The sequence below is a fragment of the Penicillium verhagenii genome (genome assembly GCF_028828195.1).
Source record: "Penicillium verhagenii strain IBT 33310 chromosome Unknown utg000009l_segment0_segment0, whole genome shotgun sequence".
Taxonomy (NCBI): Eukaryota; Fungi; Ascomycota; class Eurotiomycetes; order Eurotiales; family Aspergillaceae; genus Penicillium; species Penicillium verhagenii.
Genome location: NW_026643173.1, coordinates 1936343 through 1956236, shown reverse-complemented (window position 1 = coordinate 1956236; position 19894 = coordinate 1936343). Strand labels below are relative to the sequence as shown.

Below are 19894 nucleotides of genomic sequence, written 5' to 3'. Positions count from 1 at the left end.
GTGCCGGGTTACCACGGGAATCCGGGGTAGATTGATGCGTTGGGGTTTGTCATCGCTGGAATATGTACTCCGCACCACATTGAAAATCGCGTTTAACCAAAATGAATCATTCAATTGAGCTCTGTCCAGGTCAATATACTTTCGTTTTAACGGGCAAGTCGGGAATTTGCGGGGATAATCCTTGTATCTTCCAAGGTTCCAAGGTTGCAACTTGCTGCTGGGTACTATATTTCTCCTCTTGATCGTAACGCCGTTCGGCTTTCCCCTCTGTTGTTTCGCATCTTTCGCCCTGTTTATTGAAATACGAAAGGCTGTCGTTTGAGGACAGAGATAATTAAATGACCGCGAGACAGGACACTCTCAAAATCGTTGAACCGACTGACGCGTGAAAATATTCGCAGGAAACTGCCTCCTGAGCGGGTCGGAAATCCCGGCTCCAACTGACTAAAAGTGGGGCTTTCTCGGGATACTTCATACCGAGCTCGGCTTCCCTTGTCAATGGCAGGAAAAGCTTTCCCCAACATGATATTGCTCAAGGTTCAAGGGGAACAAGTTGCCCTGGACGTGATTTGAAACCGAAGACTCTAAATCTATCTCATTCAGCCGAGACGAGGAACTGCCCATTCATGACCTTCTGAAGACACTTTGGCGATAAACTTTATACCGGTCGCGGCACTGATTCCCCGAAGATTTACCGTCGACTCGCCTTTTCGGCTGTTTACATTCCCCGCGCATATTTCCTATTCCCCGCATTCCCAGTTATACAGTGAGCGGGTTCCTACAGGTTACTACAGTCTACCAACCAGGAACTTGCGGGTGCATGGCACTTGGAGGCCATCACGTTTTACGTGAAACCAAGATCTCAAAACTGGAAATACAGAAACCTTCCACAATTTGTTATCTCGATATATGCAGGTATAAAAGCCTGGGGTGCGACACATACGAACATCGTCACGCATCCATCAGATGTTACAGCTATGTTATACGGGGTCTGCCTTACTTCAGAGATTCCACATCCAGACGATCCAAAATATCAAAGATCATCTTCACGTATTCAGCCGTTCTTGCATTGCCCAGCGTGCCCTCGCCCATCTTATTCATCACGTAAGCGATAGAGACCTTGCGATCCATATCCATGATGAGCATAGAGCCTCCCCAGCCTCCCCAGAAAGCAATACGCCCTGTGTCAGGTATCCACGGAACAGCCTGGCTCGACAGGCCCACGCCTAACCCGAACCGCACTCGGAATCCTAGAACCAAATCAATACTATCCGACTGCTCCTCGAGCATCTTGTTAATAGTAGTCTCAGACAAAAACCTCTTTCCCTCCACTTCTCCCCCATTAGCCACCATCGATCCGATCCGGGCTACGGCATGTGCATTCGAAAAGCCATTTACAGCTCCTAGCTGGACATTGCGGAACTCAGCCGTCGAAGATATCTCGGCTGGCATCATCACACTCATGAATGTCTTCGCCATCACGCTGGTCGGGTCAAGTTCCTTGGGGAAGGAAATAGGCGGCGGGGGAGCGACATCAGCCACGCGACTCCAGTCCGGCTCCTCCTTCAAGCCCAATTGAAAATCCGCCTGGAGGGGTCTTGCAAGCTCATCACGAATGAAATCACCCACTGGCTTTCCTGTGATCCGGTATACGATCTCCCCTATCATGTGCCCCTGATTTGTTATGTGATAGCCAGACTGAATTCCTGGAGGGGACCACCAAGGTTCCTGCGTTGCGAGCTTGGCGGTTGACTTTTCGACGTCGAAAATATCTGCCGGGGTATTGGGGAGATCCCAGGAGGATACACCGGAGGTGTGGCTGAGGATGTGTTTGACGAGAATGTTCTCCTTCCCGCTCGCGGCGAACTCGGGCCAGTAGGTGGCTACGGGAGCGGAGGGATCTAGCAATCCGCGATCGATGAGAAGTAGTGCGGCGATGTTGGTGACGATTTTGGTGATGGACCAGATGACGGTTATGGTATCCTTGGTCCAGGGTTTGGTTCGTGCAGGGTCGCTGTGCCCGCCCCATAGATCCACGATGTTCTTTTCTCCGACGTTTATGCTGATTGAAAGACCAACCTCTTCCTCTGACTCCAACTTCTTGGAAATAAGATCTTGGAGAGGCTGGAATTGTGGGGCACAATGGCCCTGGACTGAAGACATTGAGTAGACTGAGTGGACGATGTAGAGAAGTCAAGGATTGAAATTTCCGATGGTTAATTCAAATCTGGGACTATACAGGCTTTTAATATGCGTAGTTGTAATCGAGAGAGAGGGGTGACTATGCCACATGTGTTTATTCGGGGGATTTGAGACGGCGATCAATTTGGGGGCCAGTTTCGACAGCACAGAGCAAGGAAAAAAGTTTCTGCCCGGTCGGTAAATGGGAGTCAATAAGTATCGTTGGATTGGCACATATGCAGAGTCCTCCTACCTAACTTTCCGATCTTGGTGAGGTACTGAGGTCTTAAATAACATTGAGCATGGAGACTCCAAATATTTTCTTCTGGGCACGTTTTATCCCACCCTTGGAGTTTTGTCACGACGCAATAAGCATGCGCAAGCGGCTGAATCACTCACACGCATAACACGCTCTATAACGTTTCCTTGCTTACTGCCAACACATACAGAACTCGAGGGATTTAAATCTATTTCCAAAGTTTATGTTCTCTGACATCTCTATTATATTTTTCCCTCTCGCTTCCAGATGTCTTTATCTTACTCCATAAACAATACTGACCCTTGAACTTTGCGATCTATTTCTAGGAAGCAATGGCGCCACCCACAGAGATACCAGATGGGTTTTTTGAGATCATTCCTCTTGACGGAAAAGACCAAATCGAGCCCCTGGATATCATACGCTCACTTGTCTTTTTTTCTGTTGGCTCCCCTCTTGACGATGGCAAGATGCGTGATGCCCTTGACCAACTCATCAAAAAACATCTACCTATACTTGGCGCTCGGATCAAATCAACAGGCAAGGTGAACAAACTTGCCTACCATTGTCCAACTCGGTTTCCAGACGACTATATACTCTTTGAATGGACCAGTGCCTGTGTCGACTCCAATTTGGACGACGCCCAGCTTCTACCCGAGAAACCCGCCGGCAGTGCTGCCCCATTCTTTGGCCCATGTAATATCCCTGAACTCGAACTCAAATGGACGCCGAAAGATTGGCCTCGGGATCGAAGAGATCCCAACACGCCTCTTCTTCTGGTTCACAACACATATTATCGCGATGCGACCGTCGTGGCATTGAGCATACCGCATTGTGTTTCAGACCAGATGGGAATCGCCAGCCTGGTCAAGGCCTGGCTACAAGTCATGCAAGGCCTTGAGCCTGATACATTCATTGAACTGAGTTCAAAAGATCTCATTGGGAAAAACAAACCCTCCCCGCAAGAGCTACCACCAGGCAATCGCCAACGAATTATGACAGGCCTAGAGAAAAATACGAGCTTGGTGTGTCCTATTTCTGAGCTGATTCGTCATCCCAAAGAAATGCGACGACTGTTGGTCTTACCAGAATCCCTAATCCACAATTTGCGAAAAAGGATTTCACATGATTTAAAGGCTAAATACGGGGAAGATTCACAGTCTCCGAGCAACGGAGATGTTGTAATTGCTATTGCCACCAAGCTCTCTCACTACGGTCGCAAATCCAAAAAAGAAATCATTCTAACAGGGGCTATCAATGGGCGAGGCCGGTTGGCTTTTCTACCACTAGGACAGCCCTACCTGCACAACTGTATTGGCTTCTCTTATGCTAGGGTTGCGGCAAGTCGCGATACGCCTATCGCGGAAATCGCCTACCGGCATTGCCTCGCTGTGAAAGAGGGGATCCAGGAGCAATCTATTCAACATGATATTTCCGTTATCGAGGAACTGTCTCGAAGAAGACTTACTTTGAGTCTCACTGAGCCATATCGACACTTTTATACTACATCGAACTGGAGTTCTGCATGGCATGGTATTGATTTTGGACCGGCCAGGAAAATTGATCCGGGATCAGATTCTCAAATCGCAGTCAATCTATTTCCGCGCGTGATCGGACATTCTCTCGTTCGGGGTTTTCCAACGAGGTTTATCTGCAAGGTTATGTCCAAGGCAGATGGTGGGTATTGGTGTGACTTTACTACCAGTTCCAAGAGAATGAGGTTGGTTGAGAAGCTGTTCAAGCTGGATCCACAACTCTCGACATTATAATTTTCAAGAAAGGTTAAAATTCGTGCAATTATCAACAGCAGGGGTCATATATTTTACTAGCCTTGGGTGGCACATGCTCGAGCTACGATTAATGAATTTCATTCAGTGCCTATTCGATACTTCCTGTATGTACGGACTGAAGTCTGAGCGGGAGCTTGGGATTTGGGGAAAGTGGTCCCCCCAGCAAAGATAATCAACAATATAATGACAGAAAAAAGTAATGAGTAGATGGCGATATGGAGTTAGATGTCGTTCGAGATCTTCAAATTTTGTCTGTCACCTCATAAATGAGTTGAAATTTTCAATCACATTCACAACATAAGCGGTAATGATATTTCCTGATCACCTCACAGTGCATTGCATAGACGAGACGCAGCTACTAATTTGCTAAGCTTTATTGGTGAGAATAGTGGGGATGGCCCGTGATCACTTCATCCACCTACAGGGGTCCTGCTGTTTATTTCAAATGATGTGATACGTCAACTGGTGGTAGGGTTCAATGCAAGTGAGAACGCCCTGTGTTACTGGTTTGAGAAACTGCTGGAAGCGGGGTACACAGAACCTGAGAAGATGTGGTGGGATTTGACAATCACGTTCTTCCAGAAATAACTGAAAGTTTCTTCTTCCGTTTGGCATCGACACGAGTAAATAATCATGGATATGATATTCCTGGCTCGGAATGGGGCTATGGAATTAATGGAAGATTTCAGAGAGCTGAGTGAACAGATTTTGCCTCGTGGCTTCCTCTGGGCAGCCATCTTGTCGACTTTGGTAAACATCCCATCCAGGTGTTTTGCCAAGATTTCCCCACAGCACTAACCAACTGACAGATCCTGGTTTATACATCATGCAAAGTATGCTACAATTTGATGTTTTCTCCATTCAGATGCTTTCCCGGCCCGAAACTGTGGGCCATCTCCAAGATACCGTCGGCGCTCTGCATTCTGGGCGGACGAAGTCACATTAAAATGCTGGATCTGCACAACAAATATGGTCCAGTAGTCCGCATTGGTCCAACCGATCTATCTTTCAATACTCCACAGGCTTTCCAGGACATCTATGGAAGTCGTCCAGGCAAAGGGCTTTTCTCTAAAGATCCCAAGATTTGGGCCTCCAAGTTAAATGCTCTTCGCGACAGTATCGTCGGGCAGGTAGATCATGATGCCCATGCAAGACACCGTCGCCTGTTGTCACATGCGTTCTCAGATCGATATCTACGTGAACAGGAAGGCATTGTTCTTTCATTTGTGGATTTGCTCATCTCACGACTGCGAGAACGGATAAGTGAAGATGGTCTTTCTAAGGAAGACATCAAGAATTGGATGAATTTTGTCACGTTTGACATCACTGGCGATTTAATGTTTGCTGAAACATTCGACTGCTTAAAGAATAGCCAGCTGCATCCTTGGATCTCGTTCCTGTTTACAACAATCAAAGGAGCCTTGTTTCTTTCCGTGATGAATCGATTCGCCCTTTTTTCGAGGATGAATCAACTGCTTCTCCCAGAATATCTCAGAGAGCAGATGATGAAAAACACGAGCCTCAGTAGAGAGAAAGCCGATCGGCGACTTAAGAAGGAAACCAGCCGCCCCGATTTCATGGCTGCATTACTGAAGCACGGCCTGGGTGATGAGAAGGGTCAATTCACAGAAAATCAGTCAATTATGAGCCTCACTGAGATACATGCTAACTCTATGCTGTAAGTTGCGAATGAAATTCTGACCTAGTCAAGTATTTTCACTGGGTTGACAGTCATACGCAGAATCACCTTGGCCGGAAGTGAAACCTCCGCTTCACTTCTCTCCGGCTGCATTTTCCTGCTTTGCAAAAATGCCACTGCTATGGCCGATCTACGCAGTGAGGTACGTACAGCCTTCTCGGAAGACAAGGAGATTACGCCACGCCAATGCGCCCGCCTAAAATATCTCAACGCCGTGATTGAGGAATCTCTTCGGGTGTACCCTCCACTTGTCACAAGTTTACTACGAATTGCGCCTACGGGTGGCGAATTCGTGGACGGGCACTTCGTCCCAGAACATGTAAGCTACAATGCTCATAAAGTCAGAGCATCTGGAAAACAGTATGAGTACATACTATTTCCACTGAGAGGGTTCATACCGTCGCTGTACCCATGGACACTGAGCAATATATATGCAAGCACTCAAGCGCTGACTTCAAATTACTACCCATAATATAGGCCAATGTATCGACACACCACTACGCATCTTATCACTCCCCAGCCAACTTTGCACTTCCAGATGAATTTATTCCCGAACGCTGGTTGGGAGTTGATGGGAGGTTCAAAAATGATAAAAGGGACGTGTTGCAGCCCTTCAGTCTGGGGCCGAGAAGCTGTATAGGCAAAAGGTATCCGTCAGCCTCTTATTTATTTACTCCGTTTATTGCTGACTGAAACACAAGCCTCGCTTATATGGAGATACGCCTGGTTCTCGCTAAACTCATGTACAATTTCGATATCGAGCTATGCGAAGAGAGTGCAAATTGGATTGATCAGGACGTGTTTGCCCTGTGGCATAAGCCAGCGCTGATGGTCGAATTACAGGATAGATTGTGCTGATAAATAATTGCTCCAGCTATTTAAGAAGCTTCGTGTCCTTTGAAATTGGTTCATTGATATCCTAACGTGACAAGGCTTTTGTCGAAAAAATGTATGATGGTCCCTGAAGGCGGTGGATCTTGGCGTTGAAACAGGCGCCAAGCCCCCCTGAACTAGCCCGAACCAGGCTTAACCCACAGGTACTCCGTACGCCCCTTAAATATACTAAGCGAAAGCGGGGCCATTCGGTGGAGATCGTTTTACAGGGCACATTTCGATGTTTATTTACATTTAAGGGTTGAAATACATGCCACTTGCTTGGATTTGTCTTACATGCAGGTACAGATTCACACTGGTCGCCATCATCAGGTATTCTTAACAATAACCCAACCATGGCTTCAAGTGCCAACATTCCCATTCTCCCCTTGGAGCTATGGCGTGAAATTTCATCACACCTACCAAATCGCGATATCAAATCTATGCGCCTTGCTTCAAAGCGATTCCCCGTGGAACTACGGCTTCAACGAGTGTTTTTGTCACCCAATCCCTTGAACATCAAAGTTTTCGCGCGATTGCAGATCACAAGAAATTCCGCCTGGGTATCACCGAAATCATTTGGGATGATGCTCGACTTTCCAGGGGCCCTCGCAAACACAACGGTTTCCCCGGTGGAGAATCAGATATTAGTGATGAAGAGACTGAAGAGTCTTTTCTAGCTAAACATCGTGCGGGACAAGATTGGGCTCCAGACTGGAGAGTAGAATGGAATTTCCACGACTCTGATTCCGAATCTGATGATGATGACAATGAGAATGATGATGAGGATACGGACGATGATGACGACGATCTGGATGTTGTGCGGAAAAGCGAGAATTTCAGGAAACAGAATTGTCCTTTGTGGTTTAAAGCAGCATGTCTTGAGAGTTTGGACGACCACTTTTGGCGACAGGGCCCCCGTGATTTCGTGGACTATGGGGACCCATGCGTGAAGTCATATAAAGACCTGAGTCGCCTTGGACTTCCACTAGGCAAGTGTTGGGATTTTTATCGAAAGTTGGTTCGACAGCAAGACGACGTTCTTACTGGAAAATACGATGAAGAGGCATTCCTCTACGGCCTCGAGAGATTTCCTGCTCTGAAGAAAGTGACTGTTACTCCTGCAGCCCATGGGGTTCTTTTTCGACCACTTTACCAGACCCCAATGATTCGACAATTCCCACCCGGGTTTTATTATCCCGTTCCTCGTGGATGGCCACTCCCATGCCGTGAGCAACCAGAGGAAGTGTATTGCCACCCATGGCAAAGCCTCAGTGAAAAATACAAAGAGAAATACCACGGGTTTCGCATTGTGACACGCACGCTTGCTCATCAAAAGCACAGTGTAACCGATCTAAATCTGGATGCGTGTGAGCTTCGCACAGGAATCAATTGTATGATCTTTGATGATCCCTGCGAGGAGTATGATAACTTAAGTACGATACTTAAGCGCCCAGGTTTCCGCCAACTTAAGCTTGCTCTTGCTATTAGGGGAATCGAGGAGCCTGGACAGAACTGGCGATCCTTGAGTAACGAAAGGCTTCACCAAGCTCTGGGTGAAGCATCCAGCCTGGAGAAGATCAGTCTCTGCACAGCGGGAATAGTTTCTTATGGAGAGGCTAAAGAGGCACCAGATTATGCCCCAGTTGTTCCCTTAGAAAGCATATTTCCTTTCGACAAATGGCCCAAACTCCGTCACTTCGAACTGTCCCGTTTCTTTGTCAAACAGTCCGATATCTTATCATGCCTATCAAGACTACCGGACACACTCGAGTCAGTGAAGCTCAGCTTTTTGGTTTTTGTTGACAACGGCAAAAACGGCGATGACTGGCATCCTTTCCTCACTGAGATGCGTAAGCAAATTCGTGAGAAGGTTCTCTGGCCTGGCCGACAGCCAAATGTTACTATCGGCTGTATGAGAAGTGAACGCATTCCAGGACGCGCCCGGTGGCTCGGTAAGGAGATAAATGCTTTTCTGTATGGAGAGGGAGAAAATCCATTTCTTGAGCCTCCTAAAGGTCTTTCCAGGATGGGTTTTGGTCAGGATCAAGATTCACTCGATCCTAATGATAAATGCGAGAGACTGTGATATCTTTTGGGTTGGCGAATTCCTAAGGAACATGTGGGGGATCCGAAGTTGGACCATTCAAAAGATCGAAGAGCATGCCAAACGGAAATATTCGAGATCGTCGTTCAAATGATCAGCTATGATCAGTGAAATGAGCTCAACTGGGAGGTTGAGAGCCTCAAGGATTCGTCATTTCCAAGCGATGTATCTGCGGAGCAAGAATTAGATCTAAATTGTGAACAAAAGTATAAAGAAGGAAGAAAGGGAAACTGCATGTGATCAATTTCCTGTGAATACTCTCTAGACTTGAGTTTGTTACTAATCCAATCCTTCCAGGGTTTCGGACGATATCAACACTGTGTTTATACTTTAAATCTTATCCCATATTAGTGCCATCATAATTTAGATTGCTGAATGTAGAATCGGAGAACAGATTAGGCGTCGGAATTCTTGGAGAGTCTAAGAAGGAAACTTACATGTAAATGTTTTATGTTCTTTTAAATCCTTCCATTCCAAGATTCTTTTCCCTAACTCCATTCTCCCAATAAACTGCCAGCGATCAATATCAGGACCACTCAAATATGACGCTTTTCAAATCCAGCTGCAAGCTACGTTTCGATTCCTGCAGGTTGTACTGGAACGAGACTGATTGGCTTTCGTGCGGTTTTGCTGCTGATATTATTTTTTACCATTACAAGCTTCGTGCAGCCGTGCAGCGAGTGGAATACCTTGAGGGAAGGGAAAAACATGAAATTCGAAACTACAGTGAAGAGCTAGAGAATGCGCGTCAAGAAATCGGCCTCAACGAGAGGGAACTTTACTGGTGTGAAACACGTATGCGCTCTACTGGGATTGGGGTTCCATACGCGCTTTTGAGGCAAAACCCAGGGTGGTATCTCCGCAGTGAACTCATCGAGGACTGCAAGGGATCTGGTGGATGCTGTGGCCGAAGCTGTGGATGCTGCAAAAAAAGACAAAGCTCGAAATGGAAAAAGGCAGCCGGGCACTGCACAGCCGACTGCTCGTGTTGCGCTACTCATCGACAGGCGGCTTTTAACCAATGGCAGAAGGACAGAATCTTGAATCGATTCAGAGAGATGCTGCAAGCAAGCGAGCACAGCAATGAGTATTTATGCAAGATGACGATCGGATATTTCGCGGAATTTGATATCCCACGGCTCCAACCAAAAACCGGTGAACCAACCAAGCAAGAGCAATCTGATGATGAAACATTCTGTGATAACGAAACACTCTGTGGGGAATCTGAGAATGGAAGTGACTGTAAAGAAGAGACTAGCTCGATTCCAGAATCCAATGCATCAAGCACTGGCTGGAGAAGGCTTTTAAGACGGAAAGGCTGAAATGATACCTTCAAAATTTGCTTTTTTTAATGGGATTGAAGTGTACTATATAGGACTGTGGATTCGTGGAAATCGTTTTCATGTTATTGCTACTAACAGGGCTGAGAAGTCAAACCCCAAGTGATGTTCAGTCTTAACGCGAATTTGGTTTTTACAAATTGAAGTTTACGTTGCGTAGCTCAAGGTTGGCGGGGAAAGCACCGAATGTTATTTATTTGCTAGGAAGCAACTTTCCTTTCCTCTCACCAAAACCTTTAGAACAAGAATCATCAGCTAGCACTACACCCCAAACCTCAAAAACAGTCATCTCTCATCCGTCAAAACGCCGCACCTTACCAAACTCAAGAAAATTCCGCAGACACAAGAGGCTGAACCCTGACCCACAATGAAGTGGGGCACGTCAACTCCAGGCTCCAACAGCCCCCAAAAAAAGAAAAACAGAATACTCCTTTCGCGTCCCTTCAAGACCCCAAAAACTCAATCAATCACCATGGCAGATCCTACATCGTCACTCGGCTCCAAGGTCTTCAAGGGAATATCCGCGACACTCCTAACCTCATGGACGATAACAAGTCTGGGCTTCTCCGCACTCAACATCCTGAATGCCAATCGCAGCCTTATCGGGACAGCCGCATCAATCAGCCTCCTCACCTACCTAGCCTGCCGACTGCTGGTGCTCACACAGCCCAACATCCCCAATGATTCGATCGCGCGCCTCCTGACAACCGCGCATCGCGGATCACGGCGGCATGCGCTCGCCACTTTCGCGTTCACGTGCGCCTGGCTGTACGAGCTTCTCTCGCAGGCCTTGATCATGGTGTTCATGACGATTTTCGGAGGCGCGATCGCGGCGGCTATTTACAATGAGTCTGTTGAGGAGCCGGTGGGTCCGGTCAATCGAAGCGTTTCGGATATGCAGAATACTTCGCTTGTGGAGATTGGCGAGTTCAAGGACAAGGTTGGGGTGGATCCGGTCGCTCTTTTCAAGTTGATTCCGCCCAAGGCCTTGATTTATTTTGCTGTGCTTGTGTGGGCTAATTTTGCTACTTTGGGCCTTTATGTGCTAAGGCTTTGGTGGAGGTCCGCGATGCTTGTTCTGGGTTCTTCGCCTGTTGGCATTGCTGGGGGCAGCCAGATCGGGCGGTGAATTCACTAGAGTCCTGGCGATACTTGGGATTGACTGAATTGAACTGGTTGTTTCCAGGGGTTTTAGTATAGACCTTTTTGGGTTTATGTTATTAGCATTTTTTTCTTGGGGAATCAGCTTGGATACATCGTCATACCGGAACATCAAGCACTACCTATGGTGTATATATATGCATGATCTCTATTCATTGCTTTATCATGTAGAAACAAAAATAAGTCTATATGCGAAGATGTTGAATACTACAGGACTTAAAACAAACCATCACGGGCTTTCTCGTCCACTTCCTTTTCATTGCGGTACGCGGGATCCTACGCTTTGCCAGAACTTGCAGCGCTCTCCACGCCCGCCTTCCCAGCTGGATGCATTTGCCAGGGTAAAATGATTCGAAACGCCCGGCCCCTCTCGAAGCCAGTACGAGAGATGATCAGTAACCCGATCGAGTACCGTGGTTCCGCCCGTAGTGTTCAGGTTCATGAGTACAGGCGAAGACTCATTCCACGTTGGCCAAGAAATCATCCCGCATGCACCTTCCGGCACGCTGGAGTTCTCTGCATCACCCTTGGCATCTGCGATAGAAATCACTGGTGTATCATTGATAATGAAATTTCCCCAGATTTTCTGGAATGCGTGCATTAAGCCACAGGTTGGTGTCCTCGCGCCAACGGAAAAATAAGCGGTCAGATCTGCTCCATGGTACCCAGGCGTGACCGAGTATTGATATTTCCAACTCTCTTGTGTGGATTTCCCCGAGAAGGCGTCTGCAAGCCAGTATGAGGGGCAGTCGAATGTTGTTTCGGCAAAGATATTGAAAACTGCTTGCTGAAGTCCTGTTGCCATCTCCGACTGGTTCAAAGCGGTTGGGCCACGATCACCTAGAGTGTCGTAGCGAAGACCAGTGTTTTTGGGGGAGCTATGCCAGAATCCGTAGAGATCCTCTAATCGAGAAAGGTCAAGGGGGGTGAATAGAGAGAAAGTGGACTGGATGTAACTCAAGAACCCATTCGTGGTGTTGATGCAAGGTGGACTTAGAGGTACGCCATCATTGGCATTATTCTTAAAAAAGTTAGAATTCAAGGCCCAGCGTCATATTCCAACGCAAGTCTTCAGGAATCAAATACATACCCCCGACAAGATACGCTTGCCGCTCACTTTCTTTTCAAGCAGCTGCTTAGAGGGTAATTCAAGAATGAACTCGCCATCAGTCACAGGCTGAAAGGCCCATGTACCCCATGCCCCAGAGGTAGAGACATTTGCACTAGCATATTGCAAGGTTTCCGTATCTGTCTTGAGTAGACAATCGAAGATAATTGGCTCCGATGTGATTTTTCCATTGTAACATCCCGCCCGAGCTGCAAAGTTAAGATAATGGCTTGTCGGGATTTCATCATTATAGTGGTACATAGCCGGGGTGTACGGACTAGCGGCGATAATCTGCAAATGTCAGCCGCAACACCCAACTCATCTTACAATGTACATACGTTGTTGAATAATTTGTCTTCGCGGCCTCCGTAGGCCATCGCCTGCAACATCGCCGAGCCAGCACCGGAGGATTCACCACCAACAGTGACGCGAGATGCATTGCCACCGAATATCTCAATATGCTCTTGGACCCATTCAAGGGCAAATCGTATGTCCAAGAGACCTGCATTCGTTTGGCCATACCTGTAAACATCCTCTGAGGAAAGGAAGCCAAATGCACCCAGTCTGTACTGGATCATAACAGCAATGAAGCCGTTCTCGTTGGTATTCATCCACTCACTGGGGTCATAAATAGCCCCAAAGAGTCCATACCCGCCACCATCTGTGAATTATTTAGCTTCCGTGACTTCAAAATTGACTGGGCATTTTAATTAATCTGGATGAACATACGGATCCAAAGAAGAACGGGAAGATCTTTTGCCCCAGGGGGCGCGTACACATTAAGAAATAAACAGTCTTCATCGCCAAGAGCGGAGTTAAAGCCATAGATTTTTGGAATTTTTGCACCGCCAGATTGAGGACAGCGAGGAGGCTGCTCAGTAGCGGATGTGGTAAAAGTGCGGTTCACAAGGGGAGCTTGTGGAGCTTGCCATCGCAGGTTTCCAATCGGAGGGGCTGCATAACGAATTCTGGACCAGGGTCAGCAGGTAACACAAGATGAAGTCAAACCATTCAGATTCCGCAAAAACTTACCCTTTGAAAACGTTCAAGTCGTAGGTACTATTATAGTACCCCCGGTAGGTAGCGTAGCCTAGGTCAACCACTGGGCTATGGGAATTATCCAGACCCACCGACGTTGTTATGAGTGCCAGAAGAACAAGGCCGCATATCCTGACCATAAAACGCATCCTGGCCAGCAATGCTCCTTGGAGCGAGTAAGCTTTTGTCGGAGCTGAAAAGAAAGGCAAGGAACAGCGGTGACTTAATTGGAGCTGAGGGGTGATTGGCGAGCGTGCCGATCCCAGCCCCTTATGTGCTGTTTATGCAAGGTCGGCATCTGCTTGCTTACTCACAGCAAGCGCTTGGCCCATGGTTTCACAAACAACGCGTGAAAGGAGGATAACGGCCATAATAAGAAATGATTATGTGGACCGTGGCGCCACAGTCTAAATTTGCATTAAAGTTGGTGATCTTTGTTACTCTTGGTCTGGGAAAATGGATCTCAGCCGAGAGAAGTGGAGCAGGGTGGAGGGCATGGTGGTGGGGAAGGTGCGTTGTTGTCGATCATTTCTGATCAACCTATCAAAGAGGAAGGTCACATTATCCGCCCCCTCTTGATCGTGGTAACATTGGGGCCAAGGCCCAGGGCGCGTCGAGGTCACCTATACTTGGCATCCCTTGGAGATAGACTTGGGGGTGTGCAGATGCCCAAGATAGCGCGATGAACGCCCGATTTCCCCTCGATCCCCAAGCGTGCAATCAAATCAAAATCCGGGAAGAATTTGGAGAAAAAAAAATATTACATCTTTTGAAGCCCTAGCAATGGGTTACACGCGTGCAACCAGAAGCTACCGAATACGCGATCGCCGACCATTTTGACAAAAGCATACGAGAAATACAATCAGGACTCCCCGGCCATGTGATCTTCTTGAAACATTTCAAGTATTCAGGCAAATATCAGGTGCCATCTCGCTGCTGTTTTCTTGATTATATGATTATTCTCCAGCTCCCTGCATTCCTTTCCTGCCTCATGGACTTTTATCCCTTTAGTCGACTTATACATTTCCCATGTGCCTCCGTGCTCACGATTTTCATGTGTATCTTTAGCTGTGACAACTCAGACCTCGGAGCACAACGATGGGTGAAATCGATTTGAACGCATCCCGGGTTACGACAGTGACCGTGTGTTATTCCATTCCGATTCCGATCATGATAATATGTACCGGGCTACGACTTTTCGTAAAACTACGACCCTCGTCTAAAAATGTTATCGCTTTTGATGATATGATGATCATCTTCGCTACAGTCAGTGACATGGTTTATTTGAGGCACTTTCACCCTCCAAAATTTGACAAGCAACCGGTATTCTAACATCAATACATTACAGTCAATATCCGTTGGTCTGTGCATAAGTGGCTTAGTATATGGTAAGCCATCATTGTCTGACAACTTGCAAGACCAGGCGGCTGACCATGATTTTTGTAATTGCAATAGGTCCACCTTATGGCTTTGGTCGGCACGCAGCTGCGCTCTCTACCCAAGACATTGAAGATTTTTTACGGGTACGATAAATCATCGCTTTCAACATTCGCTTTCGAAACTAAACAATATCTTTTTGTTTAGGGTGATTATGTTTTTAGTCATTTCTACGACTGGGCTATCGCAAGCATCAAGCTAGCGATCCTTTCTCTATACTATCGCATCTTTAGCACTGTCGTCTTCCGCCGAGTGGTGATTGGCACCGCTATCTTCGTCGTGCTTTGGCTCGCGGCCATGGAAATTGGTCTCGGACTACAATGCATCCCCGTTCAAAAGGCCTGGGATGCAAGTATAAAGGGTACTTGTCTCAATCTGGTGGCTTTTTCATACTTCACCAATATCACCAATTTGATCACCGACATATGGGTATTCTTGCTCCCACTACCGATCATATTCAAACTACATGTTACGCGACGGCGGAAGTTCGAGCTTGCAGGAGTTTTTGCCATCGGTCTATTGTATGTCTCCCATCCAGATTTTCGAACTTTGTGCTGATTTTAGTAGCACATGTGGTGTAACTCTTGCCCGTTTAACAGTCGTCGTCTCCCAAGGATCGGCAGATTTTATGTGTAAGCCGCAATCGCTATAGCCCTCGAGGGCCACAAGATAAATACTAACAGTCTCTCAGGGTCCGGAGTTCCTCTTGGAATTCTGTCGATATACGAGCCTCTTTGTGGCATAATTTGTGCAAACATTCCTTTCCTCTACAAGCTGGGAACTACGGCCGTCAAGAGAGTTCTTTCCTATAGATCATCCCAGGCAGGCGATTCCAATGCCACCCCACATGACTCGGAAAGGAAAAGACGGACTGGAAGCATGCAGAGCGAATGGCTCGCGCTGTCCAAGGCAGCCAAAACCTATTCAGCGACTGTCAGTGAGAGTCGGTCGTATGCCAACCCGGAATCAAGATTGTCGGCGGAACGATCGTGGTCAATATCGCATCCGGAGGCACAAGAGATAGAGGATTGTTGAGGCAGAGAGATAATATGTAATGATAATGATTAATTGATACCTGGTAAATTCTACCTGAGCACACTCAGAAACTTGCAAGACTACCTGGAGTTGAACACTAGTACCCAAAAATCCATGGAAGTAATTCGAATCTTGGACAGATCCGAGGTCGAAGGACCGGGAAAGGGGAAAATTCAAATTACCCTGGACATCTGGAACCTTGGAATGTTTGAATGTTAATTAACTGCTTAAAGTCCACCTTACAAACTACAAGTACTGTTATCACAAGATCTTTTCAAAGTGTTTAGCCTTTTTTCTTCTTCTCTTTTCTTCTCTTCTCTCTTTCTTTGTCGCGTTCCGAATGAAAGATTATTTTCTCTTGCTTCCCCCTGGCTCCTCTTTCCTATTGAACGCAATCCCTCCAGAATAATGCGTGTTTATTTTCTATACAACCAAGTCAAAACCTATACCTACTACTTTGTCCCCTCCTCTACCCGTTGCTAACATAAAATGGAGATCTACACGAGATGCAAAAACCATGCGAATGAATGGAAGCAGATGGGGAAAATCTGGGCTGAGTGCGGTGTCGCTGACGGAAGACTTAATGGCGAATCAACCAGTACTTGCAAATCTTGACTGGTTGGCTGCTAGTACAAAGGATCTAGACGCCCGACATGTTGCTGATGCGGTCAAATCTCCGAGAACCAGCACAAAAAATACAGCCAGCCTCCAACCAATCTACGTCAATTCAACTTGCCACAATGACCAGGTATTATTCTTCTATCCATGCAAAGAAGGCGGGAAAAAACTCCTCGTGTATGGTGAATGTGCCTACTATTATGGAGAGGGCCCACGAACTGATGACCGATAGTTGCGGCAAAATCGAGCATTCCCAGTGGATCCTTTAGCCCCACTCATAGCGGCAGCTTTTCCCGACCGTTTATACAAGACGGCCGGCTGGCCCAATGGCAAGGCGCTTGACTACGAATCAAGAGATTGCAGGTTCGATCCCTGCGTCGGTCAATCTTTCCTCCTTCATGAGGAAGACCATTACAATCAATCGTCTTCAACAGGATGAGGATGTTTTTTTTTTTTTCATGCTTTTGAAATTGCTTTCAGGTAAGCACGCAACAGTGCCAAGACGGATGAGGCTTCCCTAGTACATGAGAACCTCACTTGAGCTTGGAGAATACCAACATTGGAGCCAGTGCTTACTTAGCTGCGGAGCTCCAGGACACTGCCTCGGATATATACAATCATCAAAATACGGGGGAAATGCCTTTGAACATTGAAGTGGACTGGAACTAAGCCATTGCGTTGACCTTGGGAAATATACCGATTTTCTCACTCAAGTTGATTAATACATGCTGCCTACCAAAATTATGGGACTCAACATATACGAATGACCATGCTTCAAATATGAGACCACTGAAGATGGTCAAGGTGGGATGCTGACTGCGGTCCCGAGAAGCGGCAAATTCCGCCGAAGTCCGACATTTTCGTTTTAGCGCCGGCGCTACCTCTAGCTTACCAGTAAGCAGCATAGCCCCCATTCATCACGATGAGAAAATTAATTAAGCAAATTCTTTTTCTTCTTTTTCTTGGCTAATGCTTGTTTCCTTTAAAATTTCAAGTTTAATTTTCAATGTCGGCCTCCTTCCCGACACCGTGCGCCCAACCGGTACAACAGATCGAAGCCATCCGACTGATAATCGAGCATTTCTCTGACTCACCCTCCGAATCGACAGGTTGTGTGTCAGAGACGCGGAATGAGCTGACTTTGCTTCTGAAAGTCCTTGGCGACATTGAGGCACAGCTATCAAAATGTCAAGATCATGGAAGCTCAAAGCTGGCGAGCAAACTCGAAGAGTGTCACTCTTGTCTATTGGGTTTGAAAAAGCTCCAAGAATCCGGCGAGGAATATGCATCACAAGGTCCTTTGATCGAAATTCAAGGTCAATTGTCGGAATTGATATTTGAGTTCAGTGTGATAAATGCGGACCTAGCGATGTATGTTGGCCCTTGTTTTGTTCATGGCAGATATTCTCAACAATTTTGACACCTTTTTCAGATCTTACCATGCTGAAATTGACCGCCTACTGCAAAAATATATTGAAGAGCGGATTGACGAAAAGCGTGCCGATGGAGTTATTTCTCCAGAGTTAAATGGTGAAACAAACTTGGTTGACGTGCACGGCAGATGGCAAGTGTTGCAAAGCGAGCTGCAAGAGTTCGGTATCACAACTCAGCAGTCTGCCCAAGAACGCGATTATATTACCAAAGCCATTCAAAAAGCCGTGGACGAGAAAAAGAACCCGGCTGCAAGTTTTCCACCGCCCTCCGTGGAACCTCTTTCCAGTTCATCGAGTCTAGCTCAAAGAAACACAGATCAAGCCCATGGGGCTTCCTTCCAGTCACTGCCCGAAGGCATTTCAGAGAACAATTCAACGCCTGGAGAAATCACAAATATTACTCCGTCGGCGACAGAACCATTTACTCGAGGCAAAAGACCCAGTTTGTTTAAACGGATGACGTTCAAAATGGCAGGCGACCAAGACGAGCTTTTCTCCTTAGTCAAAACGGGCGACCTGGAACCGATCAAAAAAGCGCTCAGCAAAGGTGCGAATGTCAACAAGAAAGACTTAGATGGACTTACAGCACTGGCCATAGCCAGCTCCTGCGGCTACCAACAAGTCGTATCCATGCTCCTTGAGCACAAAGCCAAGACCGAGATCAAGGGGAAGAACTCAGAAACAGCCCTCTTCCTAGCGGCCCAGAAAGATCACGAAGGCATTGTCAAGCTACTGCTACTGAATGGGGCTAATCCAGATGGTCCAAATGTCCAAGGGAAAACGGCCCTCTCTCAAGCCGTGACAAATGGAAACTTGAGCATCGCCCGTCTGTTACTGGAAAAGGGGGCTACCCCCGGTATACTATGTGCAAATGGCGACACGGCTATTACCAGTGCTGTTGTGAACGATCACATAGAGATCACACAACTCTTGCTCAATCATGGCGTTCCAGCAGATCAGATTGGGCTTTCTACTAGGACGCCGCTTTTCAAGGCTGTGATGAATGGGAATGTTAGGATGGTCAGGCTTTTGATGGATCACGGAGCGAATCCGAACTTTCTGGATAAAAAGGGCTGGTCGGCTATAAGAGTGGCAGTGGAGACTGGGAAAGATGATATCGTGGAGATTTTCCATCAGTACGGCCATGTGTATGAGCCTCAGAGATTGGGTATTGTAAGGATGGCTGGCGCAGAGGGGGCAGTGAGTCTCCTTACTGGTATTGGTCAAATGATTTGAATTTTGGAGACTCGAGATCGGTGGATTCAAAATATTGTTGACGCTATTGCTACCATTCATGCATATGGTATCGTCCACTACGATACATAATCAGTCCAATCTGATCATTTGCCGCCCCGAGCTTGACGTCAGTCGTACAATCATGTCTAGCTACCACGAAATATTGTGTAATATAAAGCGCTCCATTCAAAAAAGTATATTGTATTGTACCCTGTATTTCACTCTATATTGTACCCTGTATTGTACTCTGTATCATACCCTGTATAATACCTTAAATCCCTACACTTCCTAATATATTGAATTCCTCAACTACAATATACGTTGAATTCCCGAACTTTATTATACACAGCGCTGCATTATATGTAGAATCCTCGTAAGTCTTACATATTAAATCCTTCAAAGACCTCTATCATATATTGAATCGCTGTACTTCTTTATGCTACTTCTCTTTCTTGAGACAATTTAACATTCAAATGTTCCCAATTCCAGTCGACTACTCAAACTTCGGGACGTTTGTCCATCAACCTATTTTCCGGTGCCACGCGCGATCGCGCGATAGATGTACCCACCGTTTGGTCATGT

The 19894-nt window shown here is 46.7% G+C and overlaps 8 protein-coding genes across 8 annotated transcripts; 6 read left to right on the top strand and 2 right to left on the bottom strand.

Annotated features, from left to right (window-relative positions):
• Positions 1-996: 996 nt before the first annotated feature.
• Positions 997-2163, bottom strand: N7466_009782 (serine hydrolase domain-containing protein; the record flags this gene model as incomplete). Its single annotated transcript, XM_057169171.1, has 1 exon — positions 997-2163. The coding sequence occupies one exon, from the start codon at positions 2161-2163 to the stop codon at positions 997-999; it is 1167 nt and encodes a 388-aa protein (XP_057017877.1).
• Positions 2164-2772: 609 nt separating this feature from the next.
• N7466_009781 (BCL5p) lies at positions 2773-4206 on the top strand (the record flags this gene model as incomplete). The annotated part of the gene is made up of 1 exon (XM_057169170.1): positions 2773-4206. One exon carries the CDS (start codon positions 2773-2775, stop codon positions 4204-4206), a length of 1434 nt encoding a protein of 477 aa, XP_057017876.1.
• Positions 4207-5174: 968 nt separating this feature from the next.
• Positions 5175-8888, top strand: N7466_009780 (cytochrome P450; the record flags this gene model as incomplete). The annotated part of the gene is made up of 4 exons (XM_057169169.1): positions 5175-5905; positions 5969-6245; positions 6404-6504; positions 7325-8888. The coding sequence occupies 4 exons, from the start codon at positions 5175-5177 to the stop codon at positions 8886-8888; spliced, it is 2673 nt and encodes an 890-aa protein (XP_057017875.1).
• A 560-nt stretch (positions 8889-9448) lies between these two features.
• Positions 9449-10228, top strand: N7466_009779 (uncharacterized protein; the record flags this gene model as incomplete). Its single annotated transcript, XM_057169168.1, has 1 exon — positions 9449-10228. The coding sequence occupies one exon, from the start codon at positions 9449-9451 to the stop codon at positions 10226-10228; it is 780 nt and encodes a 259-aa protein (XP_057017874.1).
• A 490-nt stretch (positions 10229-10718) lies between these two features.
• N7466_009778 (uncharacterized protein) lies at positions 10719-11375 on the top strand (the record flags this gene model as incomplete). The annotated part of the gene is made up of 1 exon (XM_057169167.1): positions 10719-11375. One exon carries the CDS (start codon positions 10719-10721, stop codon positions 11373-11375), a length of 657 nt encoding a protein of 218 aa, XP_057017873.1.
• A 288-nt stretch (positions 11376-11663) lies between these two features.
• On the bottom strand, positions 11664-13702 carry N7466_009777 (uncharacterized protein; the record flags this gene model as incomplete). The annotated part of the gene is made up of 5 exons (XM_057169166.1): positions 11664-12428; positions 12498-12806; positions 12854-13176; positions 13245-13483; positions 13548-13702. 5 exons carry the CDS (start codon positions 13700-13702, stop codon positions 11664-11666), a joined length of 1791 nt encoding a protein of 596 aa, XP_057017872.1.
• A 949-nt stretch (positions 13703-14651) lies between these two features.
• On the top strand, positions 14652-16025 carry N7466_009776 (uncharacterized protein; the record flags this gene model as incomplete). The annotated part of the gene is made up of 6 exons (XM_057169165.1): positions 14652-14819; positions 14902-14941; positions 15009-15076; positions 15138-15511; positions 15558-15622; positions 15682-16025. 6 exons carry the CDS (start codon positions 14652-14654, stop codon positions 16023-16025), a joined length of 1059 nt encoding a protein of 352 aa, XP_057017871.1.
• Positions 16026-17649: 1624 nt separating this feature from the next.
• N7466_009775 (ankyrin repeat domain-containing protein) lies at positions 17650-19312 on the top strand (the record flags this gene model as incomplete). Its single annotated transcript, XM_057169164.1, has 2 exons — positions 17650-18014; positions 18076-19312. The coding sequence occupies 2 exons, from the start codon at positions 17650-17652 to the stop codon at positions 19310-19312; spliced, it is 1602 nt and encodes a 533-aa protein (XP_057017870.1).
• Between the last annotated feature and the right edge of the window lie 582 nt (positions 19313-19894).